This window comes from Orcinus orca, chromosome 11 (genome assembly GCF_937001465.1).
Source record: "Orcinus orca chromosome 11, mOrcOrc1.1, whole genome shotgun sequence".
Classification (NCBI taxonomy): domain Eukaryota; kingdom Metazoa; phylum Chordata; class Mammalia; order Artiodactyla; family Delphinidae; genus Orcinus; species Orcinus orca.
The window spans coordinates 8,578,258-8,594,731 of NC_064569.1; the positions used below are offsets into that span (position 1 = coordinate 8,578,258).

Sequence of the window (16,474 nt, forward strand, 5' to 3'; positions counted from 1 at the left end):
TTGTACTTTATTGGTTATAAAATTCTGAGTGTAATTTTGAATTTTTCCATTTTCTGCCTCTACGTTAGTTCACCAACTGTCCCTTTCTGCTGACAATTTGATATCCTCCTCCTCCTACCTCATTTCTTCTCACCCCCACTTTTGGTTGGCTTCCAACATGCTTAGAACTGGGAAAACAGATAATCAATATGTTTTTAAGTTAAATATTAAATAGGAACCAGTGAGTAACTGTAGTGGATTTTATGACAACTATATTAGAACTGAAGCCAGCAGTCTCTAACTGAGACTGACATTTAAATAGATAAAACACTACTGTATTTGCAATGGATTTGGTCTATTTTAAAAGCTTCCAGAAGAACTAAGCTTTAACAATGTTATCAAACTTAAATTTCTAACATAGTACTCAGTGGTTGCCTCAATATTTTTTGTGTGTGTATGTATACACACATACATATGATATACATATACGTGTACATTGTATATGTGAGCAGATGTGTTTTACTGTAGAGGTTTGGTTTAGGGTTGTACATTAGCACATAAAGGACAGCTGAGGGTCATCTGAACCACTTTGAAAGGAGCACGACTGATGAAGAGCAAAAAAAGATTTTAAAAACCATTTACATGGTGTGTGTGCAGCTACTGGGTCTCTTCATGATTTTCCTTCTTTGGAGATGCTGTAGGATGCTGGTAGGAGGAATTTCAGGATATGGAGGTGCCCCTGTTGGTATGGGAAGAATGAGAGTAGTAAGAGAACTTAAGGGTCCTCAGAATATAAAGTATAACTAACACTACTCTCCATCCACCTGGGCTAATTACCTGCAAAAGTATAGCCATAGAAAAACTAATAGATATAATATAATTGCTCCCTGGTGATCAAGTAAGGATATAGCTTAGAGAATTTTGGAAAAAAATAGATGGGGGTGGGTACTGATAACTTAGCAGGACGTTGAGTCTTTAGGAAAGTAACAAGATAAAGCAAAGTGAGAAATAAAATAATCTGCCCTCTACTTCCCAAACATGAGAAGGTGCTATAGTTTCTCCATCAAGTGGATTAATAAATCTAAAGACAATATTTTTATGTTTATGCAAGATCATCCTTGGAATCATCCTTGGATTTTAAAACCTCCCATGGAATTGGTAAAGTGTTGAGGGAAAGAAAGAGAAAGAAAGCCAAAGAAAGTTAAAAACAGAAGAGAGAAGGAGAGAGAGAGGGAGGGAATCAAGACATTACAAGACTATCTCAAAAATCAGGATTCTATGTCAACTCAGTTCAACCTTCAGAGATTGTACCGAAACCCCTTCTCATAGCAAATGTCATCCACCACCCAAATAAACATCCTTGTATATTTTTGTATAGGTGCACACTACTTTGGGGATCTCCTTACCTAGAGTCACCATCTCGTAGAGCAGTATCCCAAAAGACCAGCTGTAAAAGAAACAAGGCCATGGATTTAATTTCTATTTCTGCCTTTCGTAAAGACAGCTCACTTAAGTACCAGAGGCCTTCAGTAAGAACCCCATTACAAAGGCAATGAAAGGGAATCAAGGGTGACTGATACAATAAGCAATGAGGAAGTGCCATTAGAAAGCATTTCTGTCCAATCCCCTTAGAATCGAATCTATTTGAGTACTGAATTTATGTCTCCTTTTTTCTATATTACACATTAATAGATATTTACCATTATTTGCTAAACTGTGAGTGTTTGTGCAAACATGCAAACATATTCACCCAAACATACAGAAATTCCCCTCTGCATCTTTTTCATCCTTTCCATTTCTCCCTGCTGAAATTCTAGCCTTTATTCTTAGCTCAAGGCCAAGCAAGTTTTATCATTTATCTACTATTTCCTCAGTAGATCTAATTGCCCAAACCTAGGAAAAATATTAACATAACAAGTTTTATACATAATTGGAGTAGGCATTTGCCTAAGCAATATGATTCAAGAGATGTATATTTCACTATTCTATAATATCATCATTAAATGAGCAATATTTCCCAGTTAAGCTCTCAAAGCTGCCAGACCTCTATTCAAAAGGAGATGTCAGCGAAACAGCAATGAAATAAAAAAGCAGTTTTCTGGGGACTTCCCTGGAGGCCCAGTGGTTAAGACGCTGCACTTCCACTGCAGGGGGGCATGGGTTCTATCCCTGGTCGGGGAACTAAGCTCCCACATGCCACGCGGCACAGCCAAAAAATAAATAAATAAAATAAAAAAGCAGTCTTTTAATTGACTCACCACATCAACTGATGTTCTAAATTTCCCCTGCAACTCATAACATTCATGGCTAGTAAGATATTCTATATTATGTTTATGTGCTCCTCCGAGCAGTTGAGTTATATGGCTACCAAAAGTCAATCGCACTTCTTTACAATCCTGTTTATGCCAATCCTACATGTAACTGTAATTATGTAAGCAATTAAATATTACGTAAGCTGATTAAATATACATGCCCAAAGCATCAGCTCCCTGAAAACTAGATTGAATGCTCTGAAAATATTCTGTAAAACCAAGCTGCTAAAAAGAAAGTGTTGTCACATTGCGTGGGTGAGACAACTGTAGAAAACTGGGAAAAAATTAACACTAAGTGTCTGTAGTCAAACTGCGTCACAAGCGTTTTCAAGTTTCCCACTCTATTTAGAGTCATCCCAAACGGAAACTCAAAAGTAATTCATTATGGTTGCTACTTATACAAGAAACACAACACGTAACTTCATTTAGCATAGCAGGTCTATCCCCTTGGCCCTCCTCCAAAAGACTGATAATTAAATATCTATTTATATGTTTTAAGTTAAAATAAATTGAATATACACACACATAGGTACTTATTTTAGTAAGTCCTAGTTTAACTCAACTTTTGATTAAGCGGACCTACCTCTTTCAGATAAAACTAGATAAACAGATAAAACTCCACCAGATTAAGTCCTCAGATACTAGCATGAATAATCTATTCATTTTTTTTCTCTCCTAATTAAGGTTTCTAATCTAACACAGAGGGAATACTTCAAAAGGCACTAAAAGGATTGCAGGCAGATGCCAAGTATGAGCTCTGCCACATAACACGCATTTTTGCTTGAGAGGCTGACTTCTCAGTAGACATTTCATGTGGAGACATAATTGACAATAGACCCAGTCATGTTCATGAGCTGGAGGACACCTGGGTCAAGAAAGGAAGAAATCCATAGGGCAGGGCAGGAACAAACCATACATGTCTCCTTTGATGCCAGCTGGTCTCAGCAGAAGCCGTTCTGGGGCGAGCCACTTGAGAGGTACGATGCGAGTAGACGAGATGGCCCCTCGGGAGTGGACTTCATAAGCCAGGCCCAGTCCGCAGAGCTTAGCAGTGAGATCACACTGGATCAGGATATTCCTGGCTGCCACATACCCATGGAACAGATGCTTATCCTGGAGAAATTCCTGTCAACATGAGATCAAAGATGGATCAGCTCTCTGAGGTCATGGCTTAGGTCACAGATAAAGAGAAACAAATCCTTGAAAAGAAAAGTATATTTTCTACTCTGAACAAGCCTCATTAATAATGACATATCGCTTCCAAGTAGTTATTAATTTTTTAATTAATTTTTATTTATTTATTTTTGGCTGTGTTGGATCTTGGTTGCTACACGCGGACTTTCTCTAATTGCAGCGAGCAGGGGCTTATTGTGGTGGCTTCTCTTGTTGCAGAGCACAGGATCTAGGCACGCGGGCTTCAGTAGTTGTGGCACGCGGGCTCAGTAGTTGTGGCTCTTGTGGCATGCGGGCTTAGTTGCTCCACAGCATGTGGGATCTTCCTGGACCAGGGATGGAACCTGTGTCCCCTGCATTGGCAGGCAGATTGCTAACCACTGCGCCACCAGGGAAGTCCGGCTTCCAAGTATTTATAATGAATCAGACATGTTTGCATTATGTTTAAGATTAGCAAACTGATACCAATACTTCATTCCTTTTTTAAAAAAATTAAAAGACTTTTTTTTTAAAGAGTTGTTTTAAGTTGACAGCAAAATTGAGTGGAAAATCCAGAGCACTCCCACATCCCTTCCCTCCCACTTCATAGTTTCCTCTATTATTAACAACTAGCATCAGTGTGATACATTTGTTACAATTGATGAACTGATGCTGATACACTATTTTCAACTGAAGTCCAGAGTTTACTTCAGGGTTCACTTTTCGCATTGTACATTCTCTGGGGTTTGACAAATGATTTACACATTTTGGATACGTTGATATACCCTTATATTTTTGAAGACACATGTATTAGTAAACACACTAGCTTTGCTTTAAAACAAACAAACAAAGCTTAGCAAACAGCAAATAATCCAAATAACATTTGTACTGGGTTTGGAAATTATAATCTCCTACTCTGACCCTGACCCTGGCCTGATTTTCCTCTCAGATAGGACCCAGCTAGACAAGGGGAAGGAGAGTAGGTTTCAAGTTTCTAGCAGCAGTCTCCCAAACAGGGTAATATATACATAGCAAAGTTGAGTGTCATAATAATAAATTTATATACAGTTTTACATCATCTCATTTTGTCCCTAAAATAACTAGATGAGGTGAGTTAGGGAAGTAACTTTCAGATAAATCTAAATGATTATATAAGGTCACACTGGTACTAAGTGGTAGTGACCAGAACCCAGTATTCTAATTCATAGGAAGTACTACAAATTCTACTAATACTTTTCAGGCCAGGCTGCAAATCAGAATTGCCTGAGAGATTTATAAATTCATAAGGTTTTCTCTCCGGATTTACTTAACCAAAATCTAGGAAGAGGGACCTGATAACCTATCTTTTTAAGAAGTATCAAAATGATTATAGCACAGCCAAGAAGACATTTGAGAACCACTGCACCTGAATGACACTCATGTGTTGAAATCATTTCCCCCAACATCACGGTGTTCAAGGCATACAGAGATGCTGAAAAACTATACATGACTGAAGCGCTAGAGACTGAGGTCTATGATTACTAAACAAGAATGGTGTGAAAAAATAAAAGGTGAAGGTGGTAATTTCCAGTCATTGATGGTGAAGCAAACAGTGACTAGCAGGGATTTTTTGGTTTTTTGGTTTTTTGTCTCAGGTGAGGTCTCAGAACAAAGATATTATACTCTAATGAGAAGAACTGAAGAATGTACTGATCTTGAGGTTGTTAAAAGTTAGAAAAAATAGTATGATATTGCCTTATAACTGGTAACCTTGGGCTCTCAGGAATGCTCCAGTGTGATCACTGCATCTCTATGCGGCACCCCTGCAATTATGGTTCAGAATACAAGGTAAGCTCTGTCCTGATACCCTAACTTTTTATTGAAGTATAGTTGATTTACAGTGTTGTGTTAGTTTCAGATGTACAGCAAAGTGATTCAGATATATATGTATATATATATATACACATATACATATATATATATTCTTTTTCAATTCTTTTCCATTATAGGTTATTACAAGATATTGAATATAGTTCCCTGTGGTATACAGTAGGTCCTTGTTGTTTATCTGTTTTATATATGGTGTGTATCTGTTAATCCCAAACTCCTCACTTATCCCTCCTCTCCCCTTCCCCTCTGGTAATCATAAGTTTGTTTTCAATGCTGTGAGTCTATTTCTGTTTTTTAAATAGTTCATTTGTCCTGATACCCTAACTTCTCTTTTTTTTTTTTTTTTTTTGCGGTACGCAGACCTCTCACTGCTGTGGCCTCTCCCGTTGCGGAGCACAGGCTCCAGACGCGCAGGCTCAGCAGCCATGGCTCACGGGCCCAGCCGCTCCGCGGCATGTGGGATCCTCCCGGACCGGGGCACGAACCCGTGTCCCCTGCATCGGCAGGCGGACTGTCAACCACTGCGCCACCAGGGAAGCCCCTGATACCCTAACTTTATCAAGGAAATATACCAACTAGGCCATCCAAACACCATAGTTAACATTTATTTGTATGATGTGCTCGCTCCCTCGCTCCATGAGAACTTCAACTAACTTTTTCTCACGTCATCACCTCTTTTTTCCTAAGCTTTCTCTGATTCCTTTTATATCCCTTGTATATTTCATACCTCAAGGTGGCAAGATATAGCAAATACTAAAATAGTAGCTTCACAGAGCCCTGATTTTCCGTAACTAATTTTAAACACAATTATCTAAATAATTTCATAGGAATAGTCATCTAAATTTCCTGAGTAATTCTGGTAAAGGTAACTTTTTTTCCCTTAAACCTTGAGTTCTTTCTCTTCCCTGTTTATTTAGGTTAGTTTAAAATAAAGAAATGCTCTCACCTCTGCCCCTTCTTTTTTATTCCTCCTCTTCCACTTGTTCCTTGTTCTTTTTAAAGTATCTGTAACTCCTATCACATTCAGTATCGAAGCAAATCTACAACCTAACATGTTCTGAACTAGTATTTCTTGTTTTACAGGTATAAATTATAAGCTTCCTTATGGTTCTGTAGCCTTTCACCCATTCAGTTTCTATTCCCATTTCTTCTCCCAACTTGCTTCCCCTTTCCCCTTTTACATCTGTTAACATTAGTATATATCTGGAAGTATGTGGACATACAGCTCTTGGCCCTGGTTTTTTACCCTTAAGACTGAGAAACCTTTTAAAACCCTTCCTGTTCATTCTTTTTTTTAAAAAAAAAAAAAAATTTATTTATTTTTGGCTGCGTTGGGTCTTCATTGTTGCACCTGGGCTTTCTCTAGTTGCTGCAAGCAGGGGCTACTCTTCATTCTGATGCACAGGCCTCTCATCGCGGTGGTGTCTCCTGTTGGGGAGCACAGGCTCGAGGCGCATGGGCTTCAGTAGTTGTGGCATGCAGGCTCAGTAGATGTGGCTCACAGGCTCTAGAGCACAGGCTCAGTAATTGTGGTGCACGGGCTTAGTTGCTCCGTGGCATGTGGGATCTTCCCAGGGCTCGAACCTGTGTCCCTTGCATTGGCAAGCGGATTCCCAACCACTGTGCCACCAAGGAAGCCCGCCTGTTCCTTCTAAAAACCCTAAATTGGGACTTCCCTGGTGGCACAGTGGTTGAGACTCTGTGCTCCCAATGAAGGGGGCCTGGGTTTGATCCCTAGTCTGGGAACTAGATCCCACATGCATGCTGCAACTAAGAGTTCGCATGCCACAACTCAGGAGCTGGCGAGCTGCAACTAAGGAGCCCGCCTGCTGCAATGAAGAAGCCCAGGGCTTCCCTGGTGGCGCAGTGGTTGAGAATCTGCCTGCTAATGCAGGGGACACGGGTTCGAGCCCTGGTCTGGGAGGATCCCACATGCCGTGGAGCAACTAGGCCCGTGAGCCACAACTACTGAGCCTGCGCGTCTGGAGCCTGTGCTCTGCAACAAGAAAGGCCGCAATAGTGAGAGGCCCCCGCACCACGATGAAGAGTGGCCCCCGCTTGCCACAACTAGAGAAAGCCCTCGCACAGAAACGAAGACGCAACACAGCAAAAATAAATTAATAAACTCCTACCCCCAACATCTTCTTCAAAAAAAAAAAAAAGAAGCCCATGTAACGCAACTAAGAAGCCAGTGAGCTACAACTAAGAAGCCCGCCTGCCACAACTAAGACCCAATGCAACCAAATAAATAAATATTAAAAAAACACTTTAAACTGACTACTTTCTTCCTAGAATTACCAATCCTGAATTATATTATCTAAGTAATTTCATGAAAGAATTGAAAACAATTTATTGGTGCTTGAGTTTCCGTCCCCTATCTTTCATCTGATTTCCTTTATAATATATACCCCATTTGAGAGCATAACTGAGAAATATGACATTAAATACCAAGCTAACAAGAAAAATCACTGCCATCTGTTGTCATTTCTCCAAGCCTTACCACAGCCAAAAGGACCTGCTTCCCTATGTGATATATTTGTTTTTCTGTGAGGTCATACGGAAGGCCATCCATGGTCATCACATCCTAAATAGATAGAGAAAAAAGCAGTACATCAAAATGACATGAACAGATCTGAAAGAAAAGCTAGGGGCAGAGATATTCTTAAATGCAGTTATCAAAGCTAAGGAAAATACACAAAAATATAAGGACTATAAGATTCAAGGACAGACGATATGAGAGATTCTCAGATATGCAGAGAAGTACCATGATTTATTGGACCAGAAAAACAGTAAAGAATGTAGGTGAATAGCAGAATGAAGAACAGAATAGCAGGTAAGAAAGACAAGTATATATAAGACTATCCATTGGATAAAGCAGCAATTTTCCTAAGGCAGAACATGTGTGTGTGTGTGTGTGTGTGTGTGTGTGAGAGAGAGAGAGAGAGAGAGAGAGAGAGAGAGATTAATTAAGCACATTAACTCAACACATCTTGACTGAATGCCTACTATGTGCCAGATTCCATCTTAGGACCTCAGAATACAAAAGTGAGCAAAATAAATATGTCTACGCCTTCTGGAGCTTATACTGTGGCAAACACATGTGAATCAAAATAAAATAATCATACATAAATACATGGTTACATATCTATAAGTGCCATGAAAGAAATGTAAAAGAGATCATATGATGGTGGAGGAAAGAGAGCTCATTCAGTTGGAGAAGCAAGGAAAGCTCTTGACGAGATCCGAAGAGTGAGTGGCCATTGACCCTACAAAGAAGGGAAAGGGAGAGAAGTCTGGTGTAATGAGAAAAGCATGTGAAAACAATCTGAAATAGAGAGGCATGCAGTCTGAAAAATAAAAAGAAACAAGTGTGGTTAGGGCACAGACCAAGTGACAGATGGATAACCTCTTAAAAAGTTTAAAATCTCATGATGTGCACATTGTCCTATTTGCATCACTGGGTGGAAGAAGTCAACAAGGTCTCTTTTTCATACACATTTAGTAATACAATGATCAGCCTACCTAGGAGGCTTGATTAATATTGAACTTTGTTCAGCAGCAAGTGACGAGCTAACTAGGAAAACATGGAGCACTTCAAAAAGAGGAGTAGATAGAGAAGTGGTGAAATTGGAAGGAATAGGACTTGCACTTTAGCCTGGAAATTTCTGAACATTTAAATTTTTCAAAATATGAATTGGAGATATACAAACTTGCAGGCTGAAATTCTCCTTAACTCAGCCTCGGTACACTAGGGTGATGTTACAGAATGGAAAATATACTTGACACTAACAACAAAATGATTACTAACAGTAGTTAGGTTGTTATGCAATTATCATTAAAACAGCTACCATTTTGAGTGCTTAATATGTTCCAATAACTATGTTTTTACAGACATAATTTCCTTGAATTTTAATAAGTATTTATTATTACTCCCACTTTACAGATTCCGAAAACTCAGACTCAGAGAGGTGATTTGCCCAAAGTCACATAGCTTGTAGGAGATGGAGCCCAAAGTCCATTCTCTAAATCTGCACTGCCCAATATGGTAGCCATTACCCACATATGCCTATTTAAACATATATTATTTAAAATTAAATAAATTTGAAAATTCAGTTTCTTAATCATATCAGCCTCATTTCAAGGGTTCTGTAGCCACATGTGATTAGTGGCTACCATATTGGACAGAGCAGATATTCCATCATCATTAAAAATTCTATTGGTTGGTGATAATCACTCTGTTATGCTATTATAATGTCTCTCTAATTTGTCATTTGTCAGGCTAATTGACATGTGAACAGCTAATAAGCCAGGTCATGCCTTTCCTTCCCAACACCTCTACCCTACCACTTACCCGGCGACAGGTCCAGAGAAAGCTGAGCAGGTCCCCCTGGGCCACATCCTCCAACACCATATAGAGCGGCAGCCCTTCTGTGCAGCAGCCTTCCAGCTGTACCAGGTTCTTGTGCTTCCCCAGGTACTGATAGAACTGGATTTGCCCTAAGAACTCCTGCACCTCTTGGAGCCCAGCTGGTTCTGTGGAGGACACAAGAACCATGGGGAGTGAGCAGTCAGAGTATCACCAATAAAATGGGGGTTCAAGTCAGGAAGCAACATCAGATGATAAATTTCAAGGCTCCAAAGGGGAGTGAGTGTAGACAAAAGGTAAAAAGAAAGAGAATCAATTAGAAGATGCTCTTCAATGTCACTCATCTTTTGTCAAAGGTAACATAGAACCATAGGTCTTTAGAACTGGTGGGCTTTCCTCTGCCTAATAGACAAGTGTTCTGTTCACATTAAAATATTATCACACCTTAACATATTACCACTTCTAGACCTTTGGATTAATATTCTTGCTAATCCTATCCTTGTTCTGTTTTACGTATCCATCATTACTCGTCCATATCAATGAGTATCAGCAAAAAGAAGAAAAATGCAGTAACTGGAAAAGATATCAAAACAGTGAAGAAAAATGAAGAAACAACCACAAAATCCTCATTCAAGTAATATCTAATATGGAAAAATCAGTTTTAACAGCCTTGATAGGCAAGGTTGAGCTAGGGAAAGACTCAAAGAAGAACCTTTCTGTTTCAGAGTTTTTACTTTCTATTCCCTTCTTATTCTGTGCCCAATTGTGACCACAACTATCTGTTGATTAACATCTTAATGTCTGCAAAGCCTGTTAGCATTCACTGTTGAGGGCTCACAGTAAAAACAAGTTAAAAGAGGAAAGGAAGTCCAACACTTCTCCTTTTACCTTTTAAAGCCTTGAGGACAACACTCTTGGGCTCATCAGGGTCCCCAGTATACATCTTGGTTCGGTAGATGGTCCCAAAACTACCATTGTGGATTTGCTCCAGAACTTCAGAGAGGTGCTCCCGGGGCACCTGCAGCTTAGCCAGGGCATGTGTGGAAGTTCGTAGAAGGCTTTCCACCGATGTCTCCTTAAGCGGTACAAACACACTTCCTTCAGGTCTTGCTGCTTCCCAGCTTAGGCCCCTAGATGCAGGCACGTGGGCAACACCTAAAACAAAGAGGTGGTACCAACAAGCTTTTTCCTGGCCTAGGGACTCCAAGAAAGCAGAACCTGGAACAAACCATCATGGAGTCCCTTCAGCAATTTTCTCTCTGGCCAATGTGAGGATACCTTCTGATGCTTCCCTATGAACCAGCATCAATACAAACCTTGTAGAATTTATGTAATAATCCCATTACTTCTAAGACAACTGGAGATGGACCTCTGAAAGTGGGTAACGACATTTCATTTCAGTCTTCCTCAGGATTACAGTTCAGTATGAGTATAGTATGAAGACAATTAAGGAAGTTACTGAATAGGTATTCAAACCACAGACACCTAAATGTGGTGGTAACTGCCAGTGGAGACTATCATTAAAGTCAATCACACAGCTTCCCAAGGTAGAGGGTAGGTATGGATAACTACTCAACTCTGAGCGAAAGTTATTCCTCCCTCAAGTTGTCCCCAAAATCAAATTATTCCATATTTCCAAGAGTCTCAATCAAAAAATTCTTTTGGTACTTTCCCCCTTTCTAAACCAGCTTTTCTCCATTAGAGAAGAGAGAGTCATTCTTTTTATTAAATCTTTATTCATTCATGAATTCATCCATTTATTCAACAAATATCACCTCCTCTGTGCCAGGCACTGTTCTAGGTGATAGGAAGAGGCAAAGTCCAGATTCTCATGAAGATTACCATCTAGTGGTAGGAGAGAGGAAGCAGATAATAATATACTAGGTAAGGAGTGTTATGGAGGAAAAGAGGGGAAGAAGGAGCATCAGTTATGCAATTTTATGTTTGAAGGTCAGGAAAGGTCTTTCTGAGAAGATGACTTTTGAGAATAGAAGCAATTTGAGAGCAAACCATACTGGTATCAGGAAGAAGTGCAGAGGTTGAGGAAGGAGCATTTTTGACATATTTGAGGAAGAGTAATGAAATCAGTGCCCCTGGAACCAAGGGGAAAACTGGAGGGTTACAGGAGATGAGGCCAGAGAGGGCCCAGATCATGTAAGACCATTAAAAGAAATTTGTCTTGTACCTCCCTGGTGGCACAGTGGCTAAGAATCCGCCTGCCCATGCAGGGCACACAGGTTCGAGCCCTGGTCCAAGAAGATCCCATATGCCATGGAGCAACTAACCCCGTGCGCCACAACTACTGAGCCTGTGCTATAGAGCCCACAAGCCACAACTACTGAAGCCCGTGCACCTAGAGCCCATGCTCCGCAACAAGAGAAGCCACCGCAATGAGAAGTCCGCGCACCGCAACAAAGAGTAGCCCCAGCTCACCGCAACTAGAGAAAGCCTGCGTGCAGCAAAAAAGACCCAACACAGCCCCAAAAGTTAATTAATTATTTTTAAAAAGAATTTTGTCTTTTTTCATTCTAAGTTGAGAAGCAACTGGGGGTTTCATGCAGAGAATTGACAGGACTGACTTATGCCTTAAAAGAATCATTCTGCTGCTCTGGGACAATAGAGCATAAAAGGATACAGGCAGAAGCGGGGAAACCACTTAAGAGTGTATTACAATTATCTATGAGAGGTGAGGGTGGCTTGAGTCTATTTTGAAGACATAGTTAACAGGATTTGCTAATGGACTAGAGACGGAGTGTGGCAGAAAGAGGGGTCAAGGACATCTTCAAGATTTTAGACTGAACATATAGGGAGCTGGGCTTGCCATTTACTAAGATAGGGAAGGCTGTTGGGAGAGGACATTGTGAGGGAATTTCAGGACCTTTGTTTTACACACATTACGTATTAGATGTGTACTAGGTCCAAACTGCAAAGTAGGTGGTTTAGTATAAAAATCTGAGTTCAAGGGGACTATAGTCAGAATTGAGAAAATAATTGAATCCATAAGACTGAAAATGAGATCAGTTATGAAGTGACTGTAGATTTAAAAGGAAAGAAAAAAGTTTTTCAAGAAGGAGGAAGTGCAAAATAGTGTCAAATGCTTTTGACAGGTCAAGTAGGATGAAGACCCAACAGAGTTGACACTGGTGATCTTGGAAAGAGTTCTTTTGGTGGATTGCGGGGAGGGGTGGGGGAAGCCTTGTTTTAGTTTGTTCAGAAGAGAACATGACAAGTAGAAGTAGTGAGAGTGAGTTTAGACAAGTTCTTTGAGAAGTTTTTTGTAAGAGTGAATTATAAGAGACTTGGGATACAGTTTAGAGAAGGATTAGGGGTCAGCCACTGTAGAGTTTCATTTAATGTCAGGATATTTTTTTCCTTCTTTTTTCTCTGAGTTTCCTGTATGAGCTGATTCTCTTCCATTATATGCTCAGTGGCACCCCAGAATAGCACATTATCACCTCCTACCTAATGCTTCAAGGACTATTATGAAGGCTACCCCTTTACATCCTAAATTCCAGAAGCACAGGGTAGGGCTGTAATGCATTGTAGAGTAAAATGTCATCCTTCCAAGCTGGTTACAAAACCCTGGGCTTTACCCAAGCCTTGCTCCCCAGTCCTTAGACAATCACATGGCCAACGATTTGATAGTGCAATAGGACGAAGAAGACAGAAACAGGTTACAGGAGGCCTCTCTTGCCTACTCTTCTTTCAGCTAACAAGCATACATTACATTTCCTTGGGAAGAGCTCACCCCCCTCTCAACTGCACAGGAGGGGACCCATACCCACTATCTCATTGCAGGGTCCTCTAGACTTGGGCTCATTGAGGCTTGTGCCTCATTTTCTACAATCTCCATCTTCCCCGAGCCACTGCCCAGCCCCGGTTTGAACTTTACCTCGTAGTCCAGGAGACTGCTGTTGCTCTCTTTGTTCTCTGATGAAAAGCCACAGGATGACCCCAAGGAGAATGAGGAAGATCCCAACCAGAAGGGTTGGGATGATGATGATTTCATACTGCTGCTCCTGGACAACTAGGTAGGAAATCAAGGAAGTAGAGAAGAGATTGAAGAAGCAGCCTAACCTGACTTCCCCTACCCATCAGTCTTCAGCTCACCCCACACGATCATCTCTTCCTGCTGATCCCTCTACCACAATCGGGATCAACTCCCTGCTCTGAAATCCCAGTGTCCCTGTCTCTTAGCCCATGAAGTATGCTGTGCACCTCGTCTCTCACTTTTCCTACTGAGTTGGAGGATGCAGCACATCTGGATCTATGATTGCCACTCTCCCCCCTCCGCCCAAAGCCACTAGTGCCAATTCAGTTCTCACCATTGCTTCATTTCTATTAGAAATCAAATGATCTTCCTTCCAGAATCTATTCAGATCTTAATCTCCATCATCCTAAACTCAGAGGGCAGATCTCTATATCATCTGTACTTACTACACAACTTGTCACTGAGACTGCATTCCAACAGCATCCGCGTCATGCGCCTCTCATCTCCCATTGCCACACAGCAGTCCAGTTCAGCGCTTGACCCTCAGAGGATGCAAAGAGCACTAGAGAATAATCCCCAAGGATTGAGTTGTTCTGAAAAACTAAAATAAAATGGAGCACACAGAGAATTTTAAAACACTTCTCCAAATAGCTAGTTATTAAGTACACAGGTACCTGGAACGCTCCAAGCCACCAATTCATCTCTATCCAACTATCTGACATTCAAACTGGAAGAACGTTTTTTGTTTTTTTTTTTTGCGGTACGCGGGCCTCTCACTGTTGTGGCCTCTCCCGTTGCGGAGCACAGACTCCGGACGCGCAGGCTCAGCGGCCATGGCTCACGGGCCCAGTCGCTCCGCGGCATGTGGGATCTTCCCGGACCGGGGCACAAACCCGTGTCCCCTGCATCGGCAGGTGGACTCTCAACCACTGCGCCACCAGGGAAGCCCAAGATCTCTCTCTCTTACAGTCCTTAAGAAGGTCTAATTTTCTTTTTCTGTGTATCCCCTAATTTTTAAACAAAACACTTAATTTCATTTTTATACAAAACTAATTCAGACAATGAATCCATAGTTGGCAGATTTCAAGAGAGATGAGTTATGCATTTGCTTTCCTTCTCTGAAACATCCCTCTACCGCATTCTCGCTACCAGTGAGCAGATAGCAGTTATCAATAAAACTATTTAATTCTGCAACTCTCAGAGCTTTCCCTGCCCGTCATATACAGATAGACACAGACACTCATTCTTACCAATATGTGGATGAAAGCAAGCCAAAGAGAAGCCATCTTCTCTTCCTCTCTTTTTATTTTAACAAAAAAGAAATATGTTCATATGATCCAAAAATAAAAATATAAAATGGTATACCATGAAAATCTTTTCCCCACCCCATCCTTCTCCATCTGTCCAGTTCCCAATTCTCCTCCAAGAAACTATAGTTGTGAGTTTCTTGCTTACCTGACCAGAGATTCTTTACATGATTATATTCTATATCATCAGCATATATTTCTATAGAATTCTATATAATCAGCATATATTTCCAAAAACCCAATTCTTTCTTTCTGAAGAGAACTGGTGGTCACCGCTCTTCCATGTATATAAAAACTTTATTTTGCCCTTGGTTAACTTGATTCCATGGCCAGCAAAGCCAACTTCTTTAATTCTGATTGATCTGAAACAAATATGGTAATTTTTCACTGCCTAGGTAACTGAATATGTGATCTAGTTCTGTAGTGATTTAATAACAAGGTAAATTTTAGAAAATCATAATTGTAACTTATATGATATTATACTATATTGTACACATGTGCCATTAGCCATATTATGGTCCCATCTGTTACATTACATGTTGTGTTTTATTATTAATACTAATAACCACTAATACCTTATTGAGGCAGAGTGTCTCAGTGCCGGAAACACATATGTAAAGAAACCTCCCCGCCAGCTGTCCTCTTTTCACTATTCCTGGAGTTGCATGAGTTTGTCTGAGGGGATGAGAGTTAAACAATCCCCTTACAGCTCAGAAGAGATACAGGTGTGTGGCTGGTTGACAGAAACCTAAGTAAACAGAGGAGTAGCCAGGAGAAGGAACATCACAGAGAGAAAGTGAAATTCTTATCTGTGGGCTTGCACATAGGGAGGGATCTATGAAGGCAATGAATGGTAAGATAGTAAAGTCCATCTCATCGAGTTTGCAGGCCAAAAAGGCAAGGTGAAAGTTCCCACAATTCCACAAGACTGCATGAAAGGGAAAACACTCATAAAAGGGCAAGAAACAGAGAGCCTTGAGAGGGCAAAGAAGGTCCTAAAAATAAAACATTAGCTCAGCCGGGAGAATTCAAACATAATTTGCAAATGTCATTCTGATTCTTATTTTCCTTTCCTCTTACTTCCTTTTCGGTGCCTTATCAGATGTAATTATTTTCGTTCGGGGAGCAGCCAGTTAAACGAGTTTGGCTCTCTGGGGAGTCGGTTCTGGGAGCATAATCTCTCTTACCGCAGTACGCAGTACGAGAGGAGAAAAGGGTCAGGCAGCAGCCGGCTCCAACTCGCGAGCTCCGCCCAGAAACCAAACTACACACGTGCTGACGCACACCTGAGCACGAAACGTAAAGCCCTGTGCACGTGTCCCCACGTAGAGCTGCTCAGGTGGCCGCCCACGATGACAGCACATGGCCAAACGTACCTGTGGCCAAGGCCCCAAGTCCATGCCTATACCCTTTCACCTGGGTATCACACTTACTACAGAGCACCCACCTTGGGATACAACGTGACCTTCTATTGCATTTCCTGAGCAAGGTTCTCACC

At 40.9% G+C, this 16,474-nt stretch overlaps 1 protein-coding gene across 4 annotated transcripts in view; it reads right to left on the reverse strand.

Moving 5' to 3' along the window:
- Positions 1 to 16,474, reverse strand: part of STYK1 (serine/threonine/tyrosine kinase 1) — a 51,924-nt gene that overhangs the window by 4,276 nt on the left and 31,174 nt on the right. For 3 of the 4 annotated variants that reach the window (XM_033408121.2, XM_004281146.3, XM_049694948.1), the window contains exons 2-9: positions 14,116 to 14,270; positions 13,571 to 13,705; positions 10,567 to 10,833; positions 9,664 to 9,845; positions 7,813 to 7,896; positions 3,208 to 3,416; positions 1,386 to 1,426; positions 622 to 718 (exon numbers count right to left, since the gene is read on the reverse strand). In XM_033408121.2, coding sequence (XP_033264012.1) covers positions 622 to 718; positions 1,386 to 1,426; positions 3,208 to 3,416; positions 7,813 to 7,896; positions 9,664 to 9,845; positions 10,567 to 10,833; positions 13,571 to 13,705; positions 14,116 to 14,179 — 1,079 coding nt within the window. In that variant the 5' untranslated portion in view covers positions 14,180 to 14,270. Of the gene's footprint in view, positions 1 to 621; positions 719 to 1,385; positions 1,427 to 3,207; positions 3,417 to 7,812; positions 7,897 to 9,663; positions 9,846 to 10,566; positions 10,834 to 13,570; positions 13,706 to 14,115; positions 14,271 to 16,474 lie in introns of those variants that run through there. The other variant, XM_033408122.2, reaches the window with a different exon arrangement.